The following is a 25,835-nucleotide window of genomic DNA, read 5'->3' on the forward strand; positions in this document are numbered from 1 at the left end:
CGACTAGAAACACTGAACGAGGACGTGCGACGTATTTAACCTTTTGTTTTCTGACCTGAGTTTGCGTCATGTCTTGCACTGTAACAGACTCCAGCGCGGTGAGAGAGCAGGCCGGGTGGGGGGTGGGGGGCGCTGCCTCCCTCGCCAGCCTCGTGCCCACACAGCCTACGGGTGAGAACGTAACTAACGGGCAGGGGGAGCAGGGAGGGGAGGGCGTATTTATAAAAAGGCATCAAACAGTTCATGGCAAATTATGTTCGAGAAGTATCGATTACTGGGAAGAGAGGAAGAAAGTCACGCACTCTAGTACAAAGCATAAGAAGTTTCTTGGAGTGAGCAGAGAGGGAAGGAGGGTAGACCTGAAGGTTTTCATAGATTAAATCCACAAAGATAAAGGACAAAAAAAATAGCAGCTTTTTTTTTTTTCTGTACAGACGTATAGATGAATATCTGAACCGTAAAAAAGTTATAAAAGTGACATTAAAGACGATGTGTATGCAAATGTTTCATGGTCTAACATAGAACTGTAAGACCCATGAAGAAGTCCTAGTAACAGAGAAAATGTCAACAAAGCTTAGAATGCTTGAATCCATTTACTGCTTTGCTTCTTACTGTTGTGGTGGTGTTTGAATTTCTTTTCCTTGCAAACCTGCATAAACAGTTGGGCTGAGTCCCTGGAAACCCCTTCCCATCTGTGTCCTGGGGCTGGGAGCGGGGGGCCAAGGGCAGGGGGGACAGGAGACTGGCACGTGGATGACCTTGACTCAAAGCCTGTCTTCCAGGCTCACGACAGGGCCTGTTTCCTCCACAATTCCGGGGGGGGGGGGGGGCTAGCAGGTGGGGGTGGGGGAGAGGGGCAGGGAAGCCGGGTTCAACTTCTCCCAGTCTCCACCGAGAGAAAATCCCATCCTGTCCACTTCCCCCCAAACAATAGCCTAGTCAGAAAGCGATCAGACCTGTGTGAACGTAAGACTTGAAAAGAACGCCAGGGGCGACCAGATGGAGTGCATCATCCACGTGGCTCTTAAATGACGTGACTAGATACCATGCTCGCCCCATGCCTCTGGAAACAAGGAGATAAGTGCGGGGGTCGTGAGGGAGGAAGTTCAGGGTTTTGGCAGAATTTGGCAGCATTAAAATGGTGACAACCTTGAATGAATGATGGCCCTTTTTAAATCTCGTTACGTCCCTAAAAAGGTTAAAGATACAGTTAAAAAAATCCCGTCTCAAGGTGTTTTGTTTTGTTTTGTTTATAAAGACCTACGGTGACAGGCAGGTGTGTACAGGGGCAATGGGGGTGGGGGCCGCAGGGAGGGACAGCCATTTCCTCAATCAGATCAAAAGGGCGTCCCAGCTGGGGTTGCGGCAAATGTTTTTCTATCATGAAGCAGAAGGAAAGAGAAAGGTGAGAGAGAGAGAGAGAGAGAGAGAGAGAGAGAGAAGGGGCGGGGGGAGAGGGAGGGAGACAGATAATGAGAGGAGAGACCGGGAAAGAGTGAGGAGACTCGATTCTCAAGTGTTCTGTTGCTATTAAGTGTTGTCATTAAGGTTCTTAAAGGCCCATGTCAGTTAAGGGTTCGGGTAGGGAAATAAAAAGCTGCTTGCATATTGAAAAAAGGAACATCCCAAATGTGTTTACTGCAGAGAAGCCGTCTCCCGTGGGCAGCAATGGCAGTTCTGAAGATCCACTGAGGTACAGGAGGCTGTGAATAGATTGTTAAAACTCTCTCCCCCCACCCGCCGCCGAGCGTGCACACACGTTACTGTTTGCACGGGATCCGGGATCCGAGGATCAGCAGGTCGAAGACTGGGGCAGAGGCAAGGCCCTCTCGTTCTTGCGTCCCCCGTTCATGTGCGCGTAAGGCTGTCTCTCGTCGAAGCTGGCTCGGAGAACCAGCACGCCGGGGCCCGGGCCGTTCTCGGCCTTGTGTCCTGAGTGTCTGTCGGGCAGCGGCAGGGAGGACGAGGAGGCGGAGGGGTCCAGGGGGACGCTCTCCATGTCCTCCGGCTCCAGATCCAGCTCCTCCGGCTCGGGCGGCTTGTTCTCCTCGCTGTAGTAGAAGGAGACCTCCCGGAAGCCAGGTTCCATCTCGTCCTTGATGCTGCTGATGATCTCCAGGAAGGAAGGCCTCATCTTGGGGTTGTACTGCCAGCACATGCGCATCAGTTCAAACCTGAGGCGGAGACAGACAGACGGTGGGCCCGGCCGCGAACGGTGGCTCCGGGGCCACCTGCTGTGGCCTCCCCCCACACGCGGGCACTGAGAGCAGGGAGGCAGCTGGGCCATTTCTCTCTTGACGGCCCGACTGGCCCGCGCCGCTTTCGCTCCGGGGAACCAGGACCCTCCCCAGGGCCAAGACCCAACCTCTCATTTCCTGAGGACAAATCTAGGTTTACACAGAGTCTGGCATGACAGGTGTTATGGGGACAGTGCTAAGAAATAAAAATACAAACAAAAACCTACAGAGCGTCCTATCTGAAGTGTCTCTTGGAGCCACCAGTGAAACATTACTTCCAGAATTAGAGTGCAGGAAGCCTCTGGTTTCTCACTAATAAGGCTTAAGAATGGGGGCACCTGGGTGGCTCAGTTGGTCAAGCATCTGACTCTTGACTTCCACTGCTTCCCTTCTGCTACTGTTCTCACCAGAAGATTCTATTCTCTGTTTTGTTTTAAAAGTTCTGGCTAAAGAGGGGTGCCTAGGTGGCTCTGTCGGTTAAACGTCCGACTTCAGCTCAGGTCATAGTCTCGTAGTTTGTGAGTTCCAGCCCCGCATTGGGCTCTGTGCTGACACTGTGGAACCTGCTTGGGATTCTCTCTCTTTCTCTCTCTCTCTCTCTCCCCCTGCTCTCTTTCTGCCCTTCCCTGCTTGGACTCTCTCTCTCAAAATAAATAAAAATAAACTTAAAAAAAAAAAAAAAAAAAGGCTTAGGAGCGATCACAGCTATCCTGACAGTGACCCTCCCTTTCGTGCCACCTATGCAATTTCTAAGCTTCTTTCTGGGGCCTGGGGCCGGACAGCTGGCAGTGAGGTGGGAAGGCCACAAGACAGAAGGAGCGTGCATCTAGGGTCTGAGGTCCCGGTCCAGCACCACCCAGGCTGCCTGCTGCCTGCCCCACCACCCGGGCTCTGGCCTCGGGTCCAGGCTGAGCCAAATGAATCAGAGTCCTATGAAGACGTGTAGCCAGATCCCGACAAGGCGGGAAGGTGCGAGGGGCCCTGCCTAGGCAAGGGGGCGGGCAAAGAACATGGCATGAAGCCTGTGCCGGGTCTCACCAGCTGGACCACGGTGGCACTTGGGCCGCAAACCTCTGTGAAGCCTTCAGTGGACCACAGGAGGTGTCCGTCCCCCGCCCCCGCCGGAGAGCAGGAGGCTGCACAAGGAAGAAGGATGGACGGTGTTGTGGTACAGCCAGCGGCCTGGACCCAGGGGAGGCCTGGGCTTGGACAAGGGTTCAGGATGACCAGGGGAAGAGGGCGTACTTCTTATGAACCCAGAACACAGAGAGACCCAGCTGAGTGGACCTTGGGAGCAAAAAGGAGGGTGACTGACATCCAGGCTGGCCACAGAGCCAGAGGAGGCTACGGTTCCGAGAAGGGGTTGGCGGGCGGCCCTTTCTCGCGTGAGCTTGGCACAGAAGAGCCTTCCCTTCCATTACTGTTCTCGCCAGAAGATACTATTCTGTTTGTTTTAAAACTTCTGGCTAAAGAGGGGCATTAAGCGGTTAAGCTCATGATCTCACAGTCTGTGGGTTCGAGCCCCACATGTGGTGCTATGCTGACAGCCCAGAGCCTGGAGCCTGCTACCGATTCTGTCTCCCTCTCTCTCTCTGCCCCTCCTCCGCTCATGCTCTGTCTCTCAAAAATAAACATTAAAAAAATTTTTAAAACTTCTGGCTAAGTCAGAGTGGCCAAAATGAACAAATCAGGAGACTATAGATGCTGGAGAGGATGTGGAGAAACGGGAACCCTCTTGCACTGTTGGTGGGAATGCAAATTGGTGCAGCCGCTCTGGAAAACAGTGTGGAGGTTCCTCAAAAAATTAAAAATAGACCTACCCTATGACCCAGCAGTAGCACTGCTAGGAATTTACCCAAGGGAGACAGGAGTGCTGATGCATAGGGGCACTTGTACCCCCATGTTTATAGCACCACTTTCAACAAGAGCCAAATTATGGAAGGAGCCTAAATGTCCATCAACTGATGAATGGATAAAGAAATTGCGGTTTATATACACAATGGAGTACTACGTGGCAATGAGAAAGAAATATGGCCCTTTGTAGCAACGTGGTTGGAACTGGAGAATGTTATGCTAAGTGAAATAAGCCATACTGAGAAAGACAGATACCACATGTTTTCACTCCTGAGAGTGAAATCCTGAGAAACTTAACAGAAACACATGGGGGAGGGGAAGGAAAAAAAAAAAAAAAGAGGTTAGAGTGGGAGAGAGCCAAAGTATAAGAGACTCTTAAAAACTGAGAACAAACTGAAGGTTGATGGGGGGTGGGAGAGAGGAGAGGGTGGGTGATGGGTATTGAGGAGGGCACCTTTTGGGATGAGCACTGGGTGTTGTATGGAAACCAATTTGACAATAAATTTCATATATTGAAAAAAAAAAAAAAACTTCTGGCTAAAGAGACGCTTTTCAATAAAAATGGCTAAATGGAAGGCTTGACTGACAGACCACTTGCTCGTTTGGCCTCAGGGAAGAAGCCCAGGGGGCACGGAGACCAGTCTGCAAAGGAAAAGCCCTAAGCCAACCTGGCCAAGCTACCTTGGAAGTCCTGGGGGGAAAGGTGTCCGGTCCGGGAGGGAAGAGTACGTGACCTACAGGGAGGGTGGGAGCCTGAGAGAGGCTTTCTGCCTGTGTCGCTGCCGGGTTTTAGAAATCAGATTTTGCAGATTATGTTGTACTGGACCAGCCACACCCATCTGTTCATGTATGTCTGTGGCTGCTTTCAAGGGACACCTGCTAGGTGAGTAGCTGGAACAGAGACTGCCTGGCCTAGAAGCCCAAGATCCCGGCCGTGTGGCCCTTTATGGAAAACGTTTACCACTCGTGCTCTAGCAGAAAAAGATGTGGACAAAATACGAAGACCAGATTTTTTGCCTTGGCCATGCCACTAACCATTTGGCAGGGCTAACCTTTGGTTAATGCACCCAGTAACACACAGGGTGTCGGGCAGGCGGGGTTTTGTGTGTGTGAACTGCTTGAATCCTCTCAAGTCCTAGAAGGAGGTGCATTGTAACATGTCCCCATTTTGTAGATGAAGCAGCAGAAACACCAAGAGAGTAAGTAATTTGTCCAAGGTCCCCAAACTGGTGAGGCGGGAGCAGGATGGCATTCTCTGCGAAAGAGTATGGTTGTGCTTTGAAAACCACCTACCTCAGGAAAAGGAATTTTCTCCACCTCCACAAGGGAAACCATGGTCCCCCTAGGAGAGCCATTCCTGTCCTCATAGTCACCGTGTGACAGCTCCTGCCTGGGGTCACATGGCACAGAAGCCTGCCTTCCCTTACCTCCCATTGCTGCCCAAGAGAAAGGACTCCATTCCCACCCCCCACCCCCAACAAACGGGGCCATAAATACTCGAAACCCCTCTCTGTGGCTCGGCTGTGATTTCCTCTCTGGCTGACTGACTTGTCCCTGAATAGAAGCGCAGCCAAGGCCAAGAACATGTGATGTGCCCTGGCTCGGTGCCCCTGTGGCCAGGGGGAGGGGAGGAGGTGCTGAGAGGTGCCACCAGTGACTGGAGTGACATCAGCACAAACAAACCATGTGATGCCTCTCTTAAAGCCTTCCAGGGCTGCCCATAAAAGGAAGTCTTTCTTACTCTGTAGGACTCAAGACCTTGTTTACACTATCTCCACAAGAAAACTTTCCAGTAGACTCTAGAAGGATTTATGAGCTGATAAAACTCTTCTTTAAAAAGGCACATGTTTTCCCCCTCTCTCTGCCCCTCCCCTGCTCGCTCGCTCTCTCAAAAATAAATAAACATTAAAAAAATTTTTTTAAAGGCACGTTTTAGAACTAGTCCGCTCTGGAGCAGTGCTTTACCCAAGGCCCCCTCGTGGGGGGTGAGGGGATGTGCAGACCCTCCACCTGGGGCAGGAACAGGACCAAAGGGGACTGCTGCCCCGCTGTGAAGCTGCTTCACAGAGGCAAGTGTGACCCGAGGAGGTGGTGTGAGGGAAGAGGGACAACTGTCCCGACCCCTCCCATCCTGCACACAGGGGGCCTCAGGATCGTCACCTTCCTCTAGGCCCTGCTGCATGCACGCAGGTGGTGATCACAAGCCCAGGTGTGAGAGGCAGCCCAGCCTCGGCCCCGTGACAACCGAACCGATGCAACAAAGACCAGATTCTAGAAAGGCCCTGCAGGGCTTGGCACACCCCTCCTCCACCTCCTCCTGGCAGCCTAGAACAGCCAGGATTGTCTTATGAGCCGCTTCTCAGCGGCGCCTGCCAGTGGGACGGCAGGCCTGCCCATCGCCTTGCCCCATATCACTCTGGCTTTGGACTGAGACCAGACTCAGGGCCCAGGTACCACGGGACGGCCTGTAGTTGCGAGGCCAAGCACGCACCAATGGCCATTCCTGACTGTTTGGATTCTACTCAAGCACCCTATTCCCACACAACCAGCACAGGATCACAGCAAGGGGGAAAACCATGTTTGAAGACTACAAGAACCACCAGAGTCCCCTGAATGTGTTTCAGTCTCCTCTGTGAGTTCGTGACTCTCTGGGCTAAAAAGTTCCAATTCTTTCCTGCGTTGTGTATACTGAGCACTGCCCTGGCAAGGATCTGGACCTGTGACACTGTGGAAGTTTTACCGAAAAAGATACGGCTTCTTGGCCCAGGGCTTACAGCTTGCTGCACCTCTGCTCGAGCCCTCTCCTGCAGCATTACAACCCGGTCCTTCTGCCACCCAGCTTCTGAAAGCTGGGGCCTCGCCTCGCAGCCCTGTCTCTGGGACGTCAGCGGTCGGCATGCAGACACAGGCGCTCAAGGACACTCGCGGTGGCGGTACAGAGACGAGAGCTTAAGAGAAGGTTAAGGACAGGCTTTGTCGTCGATTTGAAGCCTAAGTGCTCTGCGCGGTTGAGGGGAGAGGGATTCTTGGCTGCTCCAGAGGAGCCCATCCCACCTGCTTGTAGATACCACCAAGACGCCGCTGCTGAGCCGAAGCCCCCCACCCCCCACAGCCGCTGCACGCCAGCCCCCAGGTTACCCTACTGGTGCCCGCTCACACCTCTGGAGCCACACAGTGGAAGTGGTTTCTTTCCCACCCGGGCGCCCAGCAGGGCTTTTGGGCAACGCCCAGTAGCTCAGTAACGTTCCTCTCCTCTGGCAGAAACGGGAGTCCGCTCTTTTGTGCCCCATAACAAAAGAACCCCTCTCCCAGAACACTTCTTCTTTACCTAAGCTCATCAATAAATTCAGAAGAACAACACGGACACTCCCTGCGCCATCAGCTAACCTCCTTCCATTCTGTTGTTTTCTTCGGAGGGAGAACAATTTGCCAGGGGGGTTCTGGAGGGCAAAGCAGAAATGCCTCCGGAATCAAACACGTAATATCCAAGAGTAACCTCTCCATGTGAATTTCCTTGTCACTCTATGCTGGGAACAGGAAGTCTAGCGCCTTTCCCATGGCAGGTGGGCTGCTTCCCAGGCATATTAAATTAATACCAAAACTCCAGTCACCGGGAGGTGGATCAACTTTAGGGAGTCCCACAAGTTTCTCAGAGGCCGTTTCTCCGAGTCAAAGAGACAGCTCAAAAATAAAACCTCTCCTCCCACTACCCCAAACCACACGAACAAAACCGACACCTGCTTTCTCGGACTGTGGCTAAGCTTCCTACACCACCACCAGCCCCAGCATCAGCCTCTATTCTGGCACCAGACCCTCGGTTGCAAACTCAGCAGGCATCACTCCTTATACTCCATTACTGAGATTTTTTTTTTTTCTCCGAAGGAAGATTTTTCTTATAATGAGCTGATAAGAATACAGTGACCACACTGTTCATGGAGAACAGTCACCTGTGAGGCAACCTGGGAGTCAGTGGGGTGTGGTACCCAGCCCGCGGTGATCCCCACCTCCTGGGGTTCATGCCTCCCGTAATCTCCTCCCACATCACAGAGGACCACCCCTGAGTTTCGGCCATGAAGGACACTATGGCATCTGCTCTGCTCTGGAGTCCTTTGCTCTCGGGCAAGCTACAGGCCCATGGCCCAAAACTAGCCTACTGTCCAATTTTTTTGGTGAGGCCTCTGAGCTAAGAATGGTTTTTATATTTGTAAAATGGTTGAAAAAAAATCAAAATAAGAATATTTTGTGACATGAAAATTATGTGAAATTCAAATCTCAGTATCCCCAAGTAAAGTTTTACCTGAGCACAGCCACACTCATTCACGTGGTATCTGTGACTGCGTTTGCACAATGAGATCTTATGAGACCACAGAGCTGAGAACACTTCCTATCCGTTTTTCTAGAGGTAAGTTTGCCAAGCCCTGCTTGGAGAAGCCAGCTGCATGCCAGTTGCAAGTGGGTCCCGGCCCTAGTCAAGCCTTCTGATGACCGGAGCCTCGTGAGAGACCCTGAGCCAGAGCCATCCCGCTAAGCCGCTCCCAGGTTCCAGGCCTTCAGAAACTCCATGAGATGGTAAATGCTCATTGTTGGGTTTGGGATAATGACCCACTGTGTAAAAAACTAATACAGGTGCACAGAGGAAGCGTTTCCATGCTAGGGAAGAAAGTGTGAGGGGCGCTGGGGTGGCTCAGTTGGTTAAGTGTCCGACTCTTGGTTTTGGCTCAGGTCATGATCTCACGGGTTTGTGAGTTCAAGTCCCCGGTCGGGATCCATGCTTGCAAAGCCTGCTTGGGATTCTCCTCCTTCTCTTTCTTTGCCCCTCTCCCCTGTTTGTGTGCTCTCTCTCTCTCTCTCTCTCCCTCCCTCTCTACCTGCCCCTCTCTCTCTTTATATATATGTATGTATACATGTAAATTAATGTGTATTATTATGTACCTATTTAATATAAATGCAAATTAATAAACATGTACTAAGTGACCTTTTGAGTCTCTTCTAACTTTGGGTTCTGAAACCTGAAGAGGTTAACTGGGAAGGTTCTTGAGGGATCTGGGAAACCCCATCCCCCCTCCCTGCCCCATATACACAGCCCTCTGAGAAAAGGGGCCTCCTGTCATTGGTGGGTCTACTCTGCACCCCATGTCCAGCCCCGGGCTCAAATGATCAGGGGGCTCCCCTGCCCTCAACAAACACACACACACGTGGATGCCAGAATGCTGCTTCCCCTATGGCAGTCTTGGGTCCTCTTTCTTAATTCCATACCAGCTATCCCTGGGCTTCAGCTGAACAAACATTGAGAAGCAGCAGTTAGGAAGCATAAGGCTCAGCTAATGCACTCCAGAAGCATGGGGTGCCGCACCGAGTCCCCGAGCCCAGAGGTCCTACGGCCGCACGGTCAGAGCCATGGGAACAAGGCCTACCACATCGACGTGGATTCAGTTTTGGTAGCAACAAAGTGCTTCAGAAAAAATATACAAAACCCTGGTTTGTTGATGGACAGTGGTTTCTGCTTCCCAAGCTGTGGTAGTCCGATTCTAAGATGCTCCCCCAGATTCCTGCCCCTGGGGTCAACACCCTGTATAACCCCTCACCTGAATGTGGGTCAGACTAAGAAAGATGATGGGGTTTCACCTCGTTATGGAGTTTTCTCATCAGCTGACTCTGAGTTAACCAGCAGGGAGATGATCTGGGCTGGATGTGGCTTAATCAGCTAAAACGAATGGTAAAAGCAGCAGAGATTCTCTTGCTGGCCCTGAAGAAGTAAGACACTCCGGCGGGAGAAGACCCATTCTCCAGAAGGCCGGCGGTTCTGCAGCCCTAGGCATGAGTCCTGCCGGAGGCCCAGAGCCTCAGATGCTGGCGCCCCCAGGCTACGTCTGGATTTCGGGCTGATGAGACTGAGCCAAGGGGCCGGCACACCCGTGTCCAGAGTCCTGACCCAAGGAAACTGTGAGAGACTCAAAGGAGCAAAGGTTTCAGGACTGTCGAGGCCAGTTTCCCTGGTCCCCAGTGGACATGGTATCAGACTCATAGTGGCAAACCCACCACCCTGAGGCCTGGCCTGGGGCCCCTGCTCGCTGGGGGCCTGGTGCACGTGCAGGTGGCATATCTGGGGCGGGGGGGGGGGGGGGTCTTCCACACAGACACAGAGGCGGCCTGACATCTCCTCCGGGGTTGCTCCCAATGTGAAGCCACACCTGTCCTGAAGAACACTTCTGGAAAATTCCGGAACTGGTGCTGAGGCATGAGTGGTAGCCTACCTTCTACCCATTGGGATCCAGAAGACCCTCTGAGCCCTGCTTTAACGTCCACGTGGAAAACAAGTCCACACTCTCTCCCTGCTCCTGTCCTACACCCAATGACCCAACCACAGAACACCTTCACACCCTCGTCTGACTCGTTCCTCCTGTGGACAGTGAGGCCCTCTTGCCCTCGACAGCTCTGACCTGCGCCAACAAGGAGCGCGACTAAGGACGCTGAGCAGCGAGGCCCAGGAGGGATCACGGACACCCTCCCATCATCGGACAAACCTCAGGAACAAAAAGCGGAATGTTCTTGTTGTTGTTGTTAAAAAGAAGCAGCTTGAGGTGATGAATCTGCCAGTGCCCAAAGCTGTACACCCCCGGGGCTGTGTCGGGGCGCCCTGATGGGCCAGCTGAACCACATTCCCAGTCCCCATGGGTCACTGGGTGAAGCCCCAGAAAGCGTGTTGCTTTCACAGCTAATGACTTTGGTCAGCACTCAGCAGAGAAGAAACCTGGGGCGGGGGGCGGGGGGGGCGCCACGGTGGAGGTGGCACGCGGTGGGAAGAGGCCTGAGGTTTGCCCTACGTGGTGCCAGAGCAGTCCTGCCAAAGGCTGCAAGAGGCTCCGGGATTTGGCTTAAGAGCAGCCAGTGCCATGTTGTTGCCCCCTCCCCCACTTTTCTTAAACTCTGGTGCTGAGGCCGGTAAGGATCGCTTTGGTCAAATACTTCCCAGAGATGTCTGGCCTGAGACCCCAGGTGCAAACCAGGACTAAAAGATTAAGGGAGATGCGGTGAACTTAAGGTGGCTCTGCAAAGGCACAGGGTCCTTCCATCAGGACAACCTCCTTCCAAACTGCACCCGCCCCCCTCATCTCCACCTGCCGGGCCACAGAGACTGGCTCTCAGAACCACCCATCTCGGGTGACCCAGGAAGGGTCATCGAGGAGGGGAATCTGAGGGAGGGCATCAGGGGCCCAGGCGTACGTACAGCATGTCGGGGCAGTTGTCCGGCTTGTCCAGAAGGCCGCCCTCCATGACGAAGCGAAGGACTTGCTCGTTGGACAAGCCCTGGTACGGCTGCTCGGCCAGCGTGGCGATCTCCCAGAGAACGACCCCGAAGGACCTAGGGTGAGAGAGGGGACGTGAGGGCTCAGAGAGGGGCGGGCAGCCCTCACTGCCCCTTCCCTTCCAGCATTTCCCCACTCCGGGTGCTGAAAACGTGCCCTCGGCGTGGTGACTGAGCGAGCGTCCTCCAGTGCGCCCAGCAGCGGCGAAGCGTGGCCCTTGTCTTCCCGCAGTGTGGGCAAAGCTGTAGCAGGGGGTGGTTTGCAGTGCCCCCTGAATGACTCAGAAGCACCTGCTTTCTCATTTGAACCCCGGGCAGGTTGAGTTCAGGGCCTGGCCCCAGCCACGGGCCCAATAGGGCAGTGTCTCCCAAATGTGCTCTATCCTCTAATTAAAGGCAGGTCCCCAGGCCCTGCCGGGACAGTGGTTTAGTGACCTCGAATACAGCCTGGGACAATCAAGCCATTCAACAAGCTCCCCTATTTTGGAAACTTGTACCCAAGTAGCTCTCAATGCTGGCTGTGGAGTGAGTCTCCTGGCAAGTTTAGAAACATTTTTTTAATGTTTATTTATTTTTGAGAGCGAGAGAAAGAGACAAAGTGCAAGTGGGGGAGGCGCAGGGAGAGAGGGAGGCACAGAATCCGAAACAAGCTCCAGGCTCTGTGCTGACCCCCACGCAGGGCTCGAACTCACAACCCGTGAGATCATGACCTGAGCCGAAGTTAGATGCTTCACCGACTGAGCTACCCACGTGCTCCTAAATATTTTTTTAATGTTTATTTATTTTTGAGAGAGCGAGCGAGTGAGCACGAGCAGGGGAGGGGCAGAGAGAGAGGGAGAGACAGAATCCAAAGCAGGCTCCAGGCTCTGAGCTGTCAGCACAGAGCCCAATGTGGGGTTCGAACCCACAGACCCTGAGATCATGACCTGAGCCAGTCAACAGACTGAGCCACCCCCCCACCCCTCCTGCTGAGTTTTCAAAACATACTGACGCCTGGGTCTCTGACCGCAGTTCTGACTTCCACAGGTCTGGAGGGTTAGAAAGCTCGGAAGGGGATCTCACAGGTCCAGTGGGGCCAGTGGGGAGGGAAGACCTGTGGGAGTGAGCTGGGGAGCTGCTGGTCTGTGACATGTGACGGGGGCTCAGTCTCACAGGGAGAGAAGCCAGGAGCACAGCACTGGCTGACGGCAGGCTGGCAGGCAAGGAGGCGTCCTTAAGAAGAGTTTAGCTGAGGGGCAAAGGGGCCGAGGCGTAAATTCAGCAGTGGGGGCAGTGAGCCATTCCGCTATGCATGCAGTTTTGCCTGCTGGTTTAGAAGATCTAACTGCTGGAAAACAAATTAAAATATGTGGACACGCACACAGAAAGTTCAGACAGGTAATGTTTAAAAGGAGATGCCGTAACCTGCAAAATAAAGGTGGCCTCCCAACACTGCCACCTTGCACCAATTTTCCTCGGTCTATGTGCCTTTACGCTCAGTTCATTTCAGCAGAATAAAGCAGGCTCGTCGGCAGCAAGCAGCCCGAGGGGCTTCCGACAGGACTGCGGAAGGGCCAGGGGGTGCTAGTGGCAGAGCCACACTGAAAATTCTGGGGCCTGGCGCTTCCCACCGAGAGCTCCCGGGATCCTGGCCCGGAGCCTGAGCCAATGTTTTATTCACTGCTTCAGCTATAGCTACTTCTCCGTGAGCAAAAGGTTTCTGTACAGGGGCGCCTGGGTGGCTCAGTCGGTTAGGCGTCCAACTCTTGATTTCAGCTCAGATCATGTTCTCACGATTCTTGGGTTCGAGCCCCATGTCCGGCTCTGCACTGCAGCGTGGAGCCTGCTTGGGATTCTCTCTCTGCCCCTCCCCTGCTCCCAAGCATGTTCTCTCTCTAAATATAAATAAATAAACATTAAAAAAAAAAAAGGTTTCTGTGCAACTTTGTACTAAGAACAGATATCAGATATAAATAAAATCTTAGCAGAGGACCGACTCACCCAAGGCCCTTTTTAATTTCCAGTGACCAAGAAATAGCCTTTATATTGCACAAGAGACCTAGAAAAGCCAAAGACTCAGAGGCCTAAGTGTGGCTGAAGGCACACTTCAGAGGCTTGGGCTGAAGGCAGCCGGCTTCTCCACAACTCTGGTGCTGGGATGTCATACTGGAGTGGGCCTGGTCACATGGGCAGCATGCCTCGAAGCTCCCAACCTTCATGTCTGGAATGCGGTACAGTGCAAGGAAAGACAAGCGTGGCTGTTTTTACTGATTGCAGGCCTGGCCTCAGGAATCCTCTGAGAACAACACAGTTCCCTCCCAGAGCCCCTTCCCCTCCACAGACTCTGCCGGTGGGGCCAGCCCCTCTCAAGCAGCCCATTCTCACTCAACGGCTCCCGCACGGACTCTTTCGGCTCCGGGTGCTCTGTTTCAAGCTCCCGGTCACTTGGCTATCCATAAACTTCCTGTGTCTCAGCCCAAGCTCTGCCTCTCGGTCCTGTTCTTCTGGCCTCAAGTAGTTGGTGTCCTGCCTCACTCGAGCAGTCAACCCAAGGCCGTCCTTCCCTCGGCCTCCTCAGGGCCCACCACGGCACTGACGGTCCTCCTCGGCCTATAGCACTCTTCCTTTCTGGTGCTAGCACCGTTCACCATGCGGCCTGATGCTCTAGCTAACATGAACATCTTAAGACAGTCTCCCGTGTCGCTCTTCCTTCAGAAGCTTTATGCATCTTTGCAGAACCTGAAGAATCAGGCCCAAGCCCCTGACACAACATCTGAGGCCTTACTTGCTCTCTCTCCACCCTAACTCCCTCAAGGAAGTCCCACCGTCTTTCGCAAGCGTGTCCTGCCGCCATAGCCTCTCTCGGCATTCCCGCGGTCTAGAACCTGCATCCCCACTGCCTTGTAAGTGACACTTCTACTTCAGGGTGCCCCACGGCCCCGTCTCTTCTGGCCAGGCTTTTGTGACTCCAACCTGTCAGGATCACTTCCTCTTCTCCACAAGACTTCACCCTTCCAGGACAGGGAGTCGGTCTCTAGTCGCCCCGTTCTTGCACACACTGAGCATTTCCTGGGCCTCACCAGGTCCTCACGGTCACACACATGAAGTCACACAGCAGGTAACAGGGCTGGCCTGGAGTGACTCCTGTGTGATGTCAGTATCCCTCGTCAGGGAGGGCCACTTGATGCTGGAGTCTGGTCATGCTTCGCGGGACGTGACCGGCAGAGTCCAATGCGTGAAGGCTGAGCCATCTCTACCCCACACCAAGACGCCCCCCCTGGCATCACTAGTTGCCACAGGAGCCATGTAAACATTCAGCAAGCTACTGCAGGCCTAGTAGGGAGTGCAGACACTCCAAAGCAGACCTCACCTCACAGGTTGAGCAGCCAAAGCCCAGAGATGCCCCGTGGTTTGACCAAGGCCACACGGCCAGACAGGGACACTAAGAGGCAAAGCCTGTGTACTTTTCAAAGCAGATGATTTACAACGGCATGGGCACTGGTTTCAATGCCTTCATATCGTACCGAGTCATGAATTTTGTGGACAGGTTTCATCTGTAAACACTAGACAAATGTCTTTGTGTGACGTCTTTTCCAATCATGAGCACTGGGGGGCTTGCCCCGAAGAAGGTACAACTTGATGTGACTATCACACATCAGTGCCACTGCCACCTGGGGCCAGCGTTCAGGAACTACACCTCAGCACACCACGACAGGATCATGTCTGTGTCCCACCCACCAGTAAATTGAGACCTACACAGATCTCCACATTCCCCGCTGACGTGAATTAGCCAGCAAAGAAGCAAATAATTTTAAGTGGGTGCGGGCCTAGGTATTTGTGGAAGTTTGGAAACCTTCTCAGTAAGTCAAGAAATGAAGACTGTTGGAGGGTGATCCAGATGCCCAGGGAGGGGACACACTTGTGGGCCCCAACTGCCTAGTTTTTTGCTTGGTTCCCTCCATCCCTGGAGGGCACACTTGTGTCTTCTAAGCCAAAGGAATCGTCCTGCAAGGACACGGTGCTACGACAGAGCTGCAGGGGTAGGAAGCACAGGGCCCGAGGGCCTGGGAATAAAATCTCAGAGGGCACTGGGAAAATGTGGAAGTGTTCAAACTAGAGAAAAGAGACCACTTCCTTGTGACTCCAAGGCCCGTCTCGTCAAAAACAGACGAGAGCATGCGAGTGTGCTACAGAGGAGGGCCAACGGGTGTCACCAAGAGGCAGACTTAAGCATCATATGAGAAAGACGTGCAAAGAACAAGGGCGTCTTAAGAGTTAGGGTGGCCTTGGGGCACCTGGGTGGCTCAGTCGGTTAAGCGGCCGACTTCAGCTCAGGTCATGATCTCGCGGTCCGTGAGTTCGAGCCCCGCGTCGGGCTCTGTGCTGACAGCTCAGAGCCTGGAGCCTGTTTCGGATTCTGTGTCTCCCTCTCTCTGACCCTCCCCTGTTCATGCTCTGTCTCTCTCTGTCTCAAGAATAAATAAACGTTAAAAAAAAAAAAAAAAATTAAAAAAAAAAAAAAAAAGAGTTAGGGTGGCCTGTCCTTGTGAGGGAGAGGACAAGTAGTCCTGGAGACATTTGAGCAGAAGCCTGAACGCTAGCTGTCAAAGAGGCCATGGGTGGGATGTGGGGGCTGGACCCGACCTTGGGAGTGCCTCCCAAACCAAAGACGCTGAGGTCTCTTTGACACAGTCAAATACAATTCTCTGTATCTCTTTCTAGAGTTTCAACTATTTGGGAACACCTGTTTTGTGCTATTGAATACAATCTAAGGTGACTCCCATTCCTTTGACAGGGAGGGCATGAGATCCTAGGCAGCTGAGGAACCTTCCATATTCACCAAGTCCTGGCCTACCCTACCCATGTTACCCTCAAAGGCTGTGTTACCAAAAAAAAGAAAAAAAAAAAAAAGAATTTAAAGCACTGTTAATGCCTGAACACTGAACGGAATGATTATCAAATAGACATTCTTGTTTACATACACATATTACTCATGCATAATGTCGATGCCGTCGAGTGGGAGAAAACTGGCATCGAACCCCCTGCATGTCCCTCTGTTGCTGCTGCTGGTGGCATTCGTTGCTAACCAGGGTTTGGGCAAAATTAGCCTGTGAGATATTAATAACTCTAGTTTTATCTTCTCATCCTGCCTCTGCTGTCCCTGGCTCGCACGGTTTTCTATTTTATTGTACTACAAGCTGACCTCAGAGCTTTGGGAGGTATAGAGGCTACAATAATCAGATGCATGAACAGACCTTCTCTCCCCATCATCTCTACATCTAAAAATGGTGGTGAGCACTTTGATTTGACAGCAAAGAGCTAACTATCTTGGACAGACCGACTGCAAAAACAGATCTCGTACGTGAACTCGAGAAGCAATCACGCTTTGCCGGGTCGTATTCAAATGCTATTTCCAATTTGCACCTGTCTTCGTAGTGAGATCCAAGGCCCTTGAACTACGAAAGGTTCACGAGGTTAAAAAAAAAAAAAAAATGATGTCGGTCACTATTTAAATAGCTCCTCTATGTGGTCGTCCAGACAGTTGAATAAACAACTCCCATTTCCGTAACACAGCAGCAATGGGACCTCCCGAGAGGACAGCCAAGAAACTAGTTGATGTTCTAGGAGGTAGATGTGCCAGGGCCTCAGCCTGCCAAGGACCTCAGTTGTATTTCAGAACCTGGCCTCCTCTCCACAGTGTTGCTGAGGTATCACAGGAAACAGCGCTACTGAGAGTCCTCTGTACTCCTCAGCTAAGCTTTCTACCCCAAGATACGTTATCGTGAAGGGAGACACTGTGCTTTCTACCCCATCCCTGGGTCCACAATGGTGAAGTCCTTTGAAAAAGGACAGACAGCAGATGGGACCAATGAGAGAACACATCCAGACTCACAAGCTTTGGGTGTGAACAAAGGAATGTCTGCAATCCGGAGTTGTAATTAGGTGAGGCAGCCGCACACACACCACGTTATCTATTTATTGGGAAAGATGGAACGAGGGCAGGTGGCCAGGGGAGAGGTGAAGTTTTTGGACATGTCCCGGCCCCTGATAGTCTGTCTCTCAAGGGCTCCTCGCCACTTACCGAGCACTTAAGGACTGCAAGAAATGTGGGTCTCACAAATTCTTTAGAGCCCACAAATGCCCGCTGTCCTCAGCTAGCCCACTGACAACAGGAGCCTTTCAACTGTGCAGGACTATGGCCCACACAGCGCTTGGCCAAAGCTGGAAACGGGGTAACGATGAATAGAGACCAATAGAAACATAAAGCCCTCGAGACGGAGCCAGTGGGATCTGTGGAAGCTGGAGGGCTCTGGGCTCGCATTACAGAAGAAGACTCTCATACCAGACGTCAGAGTGAGTGGTGAAGACCCCATCCTTGAGGGACTCGGGTGACATCCAGCGCACAGGCAGCAGCCCCTTCCCTCCTTTCCGGTAATAGTCTGTCTCGTAGATATCTCTCGTCATACCGAAATCTGTAAGGTGGAGAGAAGGCACAAGAGTGACGCACTTTGAGCAGCTCTCAGGGCGGAAGCAAAGATGTTCCATCACAGCTGTGGGGCACCCACGGGTGAGCCACACTCTCAGGAGGCTGGGTATCAGCATTTACAATTGTATAAGGCAGAATCGATAAGGGATGACTGATCGATTAATCCTGTGACAAGTAAATACCAATGAATGTCTGCTTCAAATAGGTTTACAATTTGAGTCCTTTGGAAAAAAAAAAGTTGGGGCACCTGGGGAGGGCTCAGTTGGTGACGCATCCGGCTTCGGCTCAGGTCATGATCTCATGGTTTGTGGGTCGAAGCCCCACGTCAGGCTCTGTGCTGACAGCTCAGAGCCTGGAGCCTGCTTCAGATTCTGTGTCTCCCTCTCTCTCTGCCCCTCCCCCACTCACACTCTGTCTCTGTCTCTCTTTCCCTCTCAAAAATAAACAAACATTCAAAAAATTAATAAAAATAAAAAAATTTAATTTCATTCCAAATAAAGAAACAGATAAATAAAAAAGTTAATTCCTTTATTCATTTAAAGTGAGAAGCAGTTTATAAATTACCAAGTCTCCCACTTTATCAAGAAAATATTCACGTGTAGACCAAAGGTCATTTACATGTGGTTTTAGAACCTGGTGAAATAAATAAGAGCATTCTGATTCTTACTTACTTGGTAGCACTGCCCCACTGCCAGAGGAAATAAAATAGTCTTACTGCTTAATAAGGGGGAAAATATTGAAAGTACCAATTCATGGGGAAAGAAAAGTACACAGTAAGATGCTAGGAGATGCTATTTACTAGGCCCCTGAAGCTATTACCCAATAATGTTTTTCAATATAATGCTCCTACTCGTTTTTGAAAATTTGTTCCATTTTCCATGTCTCTAAAAGATGTCACATAATTATGTTTGATGGCAGGCCTGCTTTATAATCCTAAATTATCGCTTCTTTGTCAGATTTTGATTTTCCACTCAATCACCCAACCTTTTCTTACAGGGACTCTTCCGTTTCCTTCCCCAGGAGAAAGGGCTGCTCTCCTTTCTAAAATGTTCATTCATGTCTCTAACTGTGCCACAAAGCGGTTAGGCTACAAAGCAAACACAGGGAATAAAGTTCCTTGCATGTTAACCAACACAACTTACTTGTACTGAGCTGAGGGGTCAACAGCTGCCTCTGGTGAAATTACTTGTCATGTTTGGACTCCATGAGACACCGGGCATTGGAAAAACAGATCTTTCGAACCCAAGTGAGGAATAAAAACGAAGTGTTGGGGGGCGCCTGGGTGGCGCAGTCGGTTAAGCGTCCGACTTCAGCCAGGTCACGATCTCGCGGTCCGTGAGTTCGAGCCCCGCGTCAGGCTCTGGGCTGATGGCTCGGAGCCTGGAGCCTGTTTCCGATTCTGTGTCTCCCTCTCTCTCTGCCCCTCCCCCGTTCATGCTCTGTCTCTCTCTGTCCCAAAAATAAATAAAAAATGTTGAAAAAAAAAAAAAAAAAAAAAACCAAAAACGAAGTGTTGGAACCCTATCTCAGAATTAATCCAGTGACATGCAGAGGAGAGGACTTGTCTTTACTTGTACAAAAAGGAGAAAAAAAAAAAAAAAAAGAAATCCCAGAAAAAGAACACAACCTATTTCTTCCACAGCACAAAAGAAAAATTCCAAATGTTAGTGAGAAAAACTGCAAGTACAAATGTCACTGTAAATGTGCCACTGGGTTAAATGGCAAATATGGTCCTTGCTGATTTGGACTTCAAATGGCAAGTGGCCCGACAAGAGCTCTCCCACCGTGATGTGAAACCGGAAAGCAGGTAGCATGAGCTGAGCTCCTGCGTGTGCCAGGAAGCGGGTGTGGGAAGCAGGATGCTGATGGCCCCAGGAACTGACATCTACTGGGGACCTGTCCTGTGCCAGGCGTGTGCTTGGAGCTGTCCTGTGCCCAGTCCTGCCCACCATCTCGTGGGTCTGCTCTATCAGCATCCCCATTTCCGAGGGAAAGAAACTGAGGCTCAGAACTTAAGGCACTAGTCCCAAGTCTCATCTGCTAGCGGCAGAACCAGGATTTAAGCTCAGGGCTTCCCTGTTCTGTAGCGCTGGGGAAGGAGGGCTGCCTGGCATCTCCATGGGAATAATCTGAGTCTTCATGGAAAAGGGGAAGGAATGAAAAGGGAAGGGGAAGGGAGCAGGGAGCACAAAGAAAGCCCAGACAGTGGCGAGAGAGGCTGTTTCCTAGAAACCTTGGAGCCTGTCAGCCTCTTGGGATTCAAGGGGCACCAGACATGTGGATGCCTCAAAGGGCCAAATCCAGGGACATACTGGTAGCTCATGAATGAGTAGTTCTGATGACTCAGGGATGTCTGCTCTATGATATGGCTCCATTCATCATCTCTGTTTCCTCCAAATGAAAAATAAAGACACTAACCCCTAATTTGATAACTATTCAAGAGGGGATACTCCTCATTCACAACTAAAGGACCGAAATATTTCATTCAAAATCATAGCTAAAGAAAAAATATACTGCTAAAGAAAAAATATACTGCTAAAGAAAGATGAGCATTTCCATAACAGATAGTTCAAGAGCTAGAAAAAGGTTAAATTTATTTTAATTTTTTTTTTTTCAGTACTTTGAATATATCATTCCACTCCCTTCTGGCCTATAAAGTTTCTGCTGAAAAATCAGCTTATGGTCTTATGGGGTTTCCCTTGTATGTAATTGCTTTCTTTTCTCTTGCTGCTTTTAAAACTTTATCACTACCTTTTGCCATTTTAATTATTATGTCTCTTGGTGTGGACCTCCTTGGTTGATTTTACTGGGGGCTCTCACTGCTTCCTGAGTCTATTTCCTTCTACAGATTAGGGAAGTTTCCAGCTATTATTTCCTCAAATAAATTTTCTCTCTCTTCTCCTTCTGGGATCTCTATAATGTGAATGCTATTATGCTTGATGGTGTTGCTGAGTTCCCTTAACCTATCCTTCTTTTTTATCATTCTTTTATCTTTTTCCTGTTCTGTTTGGTTGCTTTCCATTACTCCCTCTTGCAGTTCAGGGATCAGTTCTTCTGCTTCCTCTCTTATTGATTCCCTCTAGTGTATCTTTAATTTTGGTTACTAAGTTCTTCATCTCTGTCTGATTGGTTCTTTGGTATATTTTCTGTCTCTTTGTTGAAGGTCTCGGTGAGATCCTCTACTCTTTTCTCAAGTCCCGTGAGTATCTTTACGACCATTACTTTGATTTCTCTATCAGGCATATTGCCTACCTCTGGTTGGTTCAGCTCTTTTGCTGTGATTTTGTGCTAGTTTTTCAGTTGGGACATAGTCCTCTGTCCCCTCATTTTGTCTAACTCTCTGTGTCTGTTTCTATGTGTTAGCAAAGTCAGCTACATCAAGGAGGTTAATTTTAAATGGATTTTGGATGTAAAGTGTCCTCTGAAGTTTCTCAGAATAAATACTTGATGTTTTTCTGAGCCATTGTCATCTCATAATGGGAAGGTAAGGGTTCTGGTAAAAGTAGGTAGCTTTCCTGAGTAGCCCTGAAGTTATAAGTGTTTTTATCAGGATTAAGAGATCAAAGCAAAACCCAAACCTAAAGGCTAAAATGAATTTCTAACCAGCACCAGAAATGCAACCCAACCCCCCTTTTTTTGGTGTTTCAGTGGGTGGTGGCAACAAGGGGTCTAACCAGCAGGTTGATCAGCTAAGCGTTATAATACACACGTCAAGAGCTTAGAGGTTGACCAACTTGGGTGTGAACCCCAATAAGCAGTGATCTTCCCTCACCTGAGTGATTGCACCTCTCTGTCACTGTTACTGCTCTATGCAGGGGCTTCACCGTTGGGGGCCTCACATCTTAGAAAACTCCATGGACCACTGAGAGGGCAAAACCCCTTTCAAGCCAGAAACATTGGAGGAAATGTTGGTAATTTATATGGCAACTTTTACTCCCAAGTCAAAATCACCTGAGGACATTGCCTCAATTATTTCTGTAACCAACGCTTAGAACTCTTCTGCCCAAAAATGCCCCAAATGCCAGGAGAGGCTACCTCAGAGACCATGGCTTCAGCTCATCCTTGTCCACTGCCTGTTCTGCTGTGCCCACATGTGTTATAGGGATTTGAGCCAGCCCAGTGAGGTTTGTGATTGACTATCAATTGGAGACAACCAAGTTATTCCCCAGTACAAGACTCTGTACTCATGGGAAGCACTGGGAAACCTCTTCACAGGTGGGTGAATGCCAGCTCAGTCTCTGAAATGTGTGTGAGTTTAGCTCCTGCTCAGACCTGGGAAGCTGAGAACACACCTCCGATTTTGACCGTGAAATCTTCAGCCACCATGCAGTTCCGGGCAGCAAGGTCCCTGTGGACAAACTTGTTGGCGTTGAGGTATGCCATGCCGTCTGCAATCTCTCCAGCCATCTGGATCATCTTGCTTAGGCTTGGAGGTGCTAGGACTGGATTATTCTGTTGGAGATTAAAAAAAAAAAATTCACGTGAGAATTTAGGAGTGTCCCCCACCCTAATTCTTCCAGGGTGTGCAAATCCATCTTTGTTCAATCTGAGCACCACAGGTCAGTCTGCTAAGAAACAGGACTTGCTCAGAAGGAACATATTATTATGGAGACCATAGCATCTGCTTCGTGGTAAAGTCATGCGCTTGCCCGCTGACCACATCACACAGAGTTGCAGAGAGAAACGCTAATTAGCACAACTTGGGACCAGCATTTTCTATTTTGGGTAGGGCAAAAATTATTTAAAGTGAAACTAACAATTTCAGATATTAAGATTTCTTGATTACTCAAGTTTTTATCAGTTTATATGTTCCTTTTCTGTCTATAATCAAAGTGCAGGTGAAAGGAGCGAGAGAATATTACAAAGGCTGTGTGGAAATAAGTAAATGTGTTTCCCAAATGGACACTGTATGCTTTATTTCCCATGTGAGCATCGTTATCAAGTATCTGATCTTTTTCTTTCTCTTTAACTTTCATCTAAAGTACAAAAGTATCAGGACTAACATTTTCACTTCACAACGTGGCACTCCTTGGGTTGTTGTTTTCTGTGGGCACCAAGGAAAACAGGCACTCGCCAATTAATTTAAGTCCAGATGAAGCATATTCTGGAGGGGGATCAATGTAAAACGGGGACACGTAACATGATAAGCATTTCCTCTTTGTAGAGGAGGCTTTGGAATTAAAGAGAAATACTTCAGAATAATAAAAAATCCATTTAGAAAAAAGCTTATATAAAACATGTGCCCAAATCTCTCCATCCTAAAAAAATAAAAAAATACAGAGCAAATCAGCCCGCCACAGTTTAGATACTAACCACCTCTTGCTTGTGCTGTGCGATAGAGTTTACCTCAGTTTCCCTGACTACAGAGCATCTGTTACAACACTGCAAAGCCATATTACTCTGACAGGTCCCAAAGCGCCACCTTCCCGGCTCAAACCCTGGGTGCCATGGGAAGAGCATGCCTGGGTGGGGTCACTGCCGGAAGCATGAGCTGGGACCACACATGGAAAGTGCCTGCCAGTGCCTGGCCAGGGTCTGTGCTCAGTGGATGTTGGCTTTGCCCAGTGATGTGCTGGTTTCTGCTGAAAGCTGCCTTCTAGAAGCAGTACAACAACCCTCCAAAGCGCTTGTGGGGTAGTTCCCTACACATGGCGTATGTTTACATTCTGAAGAGACTATCAAGACAGTCTCTGGTGGTTTAAAATACTTATCACGGAGTTTCCTGGGAGAAGTGACATAATGTCCCCAAGGGTAAGCCCAAACCAGCACTTTCTTTTTACATGGGAGTCTCCTTTAGACAAGCTTTTCTGGCTCAGGACCCACCGTTGCCTTTTAAGCTTTCTGGGCTTTAGATGTGCATGGTATGCTAGGAAATCTGCAGGTGAACTGTTAAGTTGATGCTCATAATACTTAAGCTGTGGAGTATTAAGTATATGTGTTTACTGGAAGTGGTCATTTATGGGCGCCTGGGTGGTTCAGCCGGTGAAGCATCTGACTTCAGTTCAGGTCATGATCTCACGGTTCGTGAGTTTGAGCCCCGCATCGGGCTGTGTGCTGACAGCTCAGAGCCTGGAGCCTGTTTTGGATTCTGTGTCTCCCTCTCTCTCTCTGCCCCTCCCCTGCTTGCACCCTGTCTCTCTCTCTCCCTCAAAAATACACATTAAAAATTTTAAGAAAAAAGAAGTGGTCATTCATAGTTAACATGAAGGATAGAATCAATAAAAGGAATCTGATTATACATATTGGAAGAGAGGGCTGACATTTGATCAGTTCATGGTGCCACAGTGCCATTCTTTCAGGCGTTTCAGAGAGCGGAAATCTTTAATCTGCTTCGAGCTACTGAAGGCATGTATACACAAACACCCACATTTAGCAAAGTAAATGAGCAAATCTTAACTTGGGGAGAAGATGCCAAATAGAGTATAATGAATCTGCAGGACAAGCATACATATTTTTATCCTTGACCTGAGTTAGAAAGAACAAGTTTAAATCTGACACATCTAAAAGTGAATTTGAGATCTGGAAAAGGGACTTTCAGAAACCTTCTTGTCCAACCATCTTATTTTACACACGAGGACACTGAGGTGCGGAGGCCCGAAGCAGCTGCCTGAGGACGGCAGACAGCTTGCAGCAGAGCCGGGACGGAGACTACGTGTTTCCAAACGTTTATTCTGTGCCTGAAATCGGGGACGCAGGGAATGAGCGTTTCATACTTTTCAGATGTCTGCATGAATCTGATAAGAAATACACTGCCGTGTCTTGAGCCACCTATCTGATGAAGCTTTTCTCCCTCATGCTGGCTTATGTATTACAGAAGTGAGGCAGTTTACGATCCAGGGGACCTGGGGAGGCACACTGTAGAGCAGAGGGTGGGTGTGTGTTGTAAATCATCTTGCTCAGGGCCCCGGGCCACACTTGGCCTCGTGACCCTCAGAGAACCACAAGGACAATCATCTGCTGTGAATGGAGGAAGCCACATGCGAACAGGTGCTCAGAACTAAAATTTAAGGAACAACTACTTGGGAGATAATTAAGTTGTAGATGAAAAGAAAACCAAAGATTAGACTCAAACAGGGAAAGGCTGTAGAGATTCAAAAGGGAAGTATTCTGGGAATACAAGCAGATGCAAAGCCTGCTCACCACAGAGCAAAGTCAGGGTGAAAGTGAGGCCTTCAGACCCACCGAGGGGGCCGAATGAAAGGCAGATGTTGCTGGTATTATTTGTAAGTATTTATCTACCAGTTTATTCCTAGAGTGACTCACTTGGAGTCATGCTTCCATATGTTAAAAAGCTGCCTTGTGGGTTCATGCCACAGACGGGGAGACACCACAGTGACTAATGAAAAATTGCAGAGGACTTCAGCAGGTTTACAAGTTGAAGCTCATAACACAAATTGGTCTTTTTTACTAGACTAAGCAGACACTGTGCAGCCGAGGTGATTATCATTCTGCCTCAGGATCAAGCCTGACATGTGGATGCAGAGTTCGAGAAAACAGGGCCTCCCGGTCTCAAAGGCTCAGACTGTTGACAGCCTGGGGAAGGGACGTGTGTGGGGAGGGGGCTCATGAATAAGGGGGCATCTATGTGTACAGAGCCAGGTGGGAAACCACACCAGCAACAAGAATCACGTCAACCTAACATTGAACTCTGACAGGCGTTTACTGAAAGACTGCCTGCCACAAACACGGACCCTGAACTGGCAGCGCTCAGAGCCTGGGAGGAAAAGCTGAACACGATGGGGTGGAAGGGGAATCCACTCGGAGGACCATAGAAGAGAGAGTTGGTGCTAGGGGAGCAGTCATGGAGGGTTCCTGCCTTCCGGGCAGGGGAGCAGGGAAGGCTTCAGGGAGGAAGCTGTGCAGACGCAGGGAGAAGTCAGGGAGCACCTGCGGCAGAGGAGGGAACTAGAGGGGGGCGGAATGCAGAACAGGAGCACAGAGGGGTTAAGTAGAAGGGTATCTGAGAAATGGC

At 50.1% G+C, this 25,835-nt stretch overlaps 1 protein-coding gene across 4 annotated transcripts in view; it reads right to left on the bottom strand.

Annotated features, from left to right (window-relative positions):
• Positions 1–1,608: 1,608 nt before the first annotated feature.
• Positions 1,609–25,835, bottom strand: part of IGF1R (insulin like growth factor 1 receptor) — a 300,773-nt gene continuing 276,546 nt past the window's right edge. For all 4 annotated transcript variants that reach the window (XM_042941109.1, XM_042941110.1, XM_042941111.1 and 1 more), the window contains 4 exons: positions 22,156–22,315; positions 17,720–17,849; positions 11,320–11,454; positions 1,609–2,174 (listed from right to left, as the gene is read on the bottom strand). In XM_042941109.1, coding sequence (XP_042797043.1) covers positions 1,793–2,174; positions 11,320–11,454; positions 17,720–17,849; positions 22,156–22,315 — 807 coding nt within the window. In that variant the 3' untranslated portion in view covers positions 1,609–1,792. The remainder of the gene's footprint in view (positions 2,175–11,319; positions 11,455–17,719; positions 17,850–22,155; positions 22,316–25,835) is intronic.

Source organism: Panthera leo, chromosome B3 (genome assembly GCF_018350215.1).
Source record: "Panthera leo isolate Ple1 chromosome B3, P.leo_Ple1_pat1.1, whole genome shotgun sequence".
In the NCBI taxonomy this organism is placed as follows: Eukaryota; Metazoa; Chordata; class Mammalia; order Carnivora; family Felidae; genus Panthera; species Panthera leo.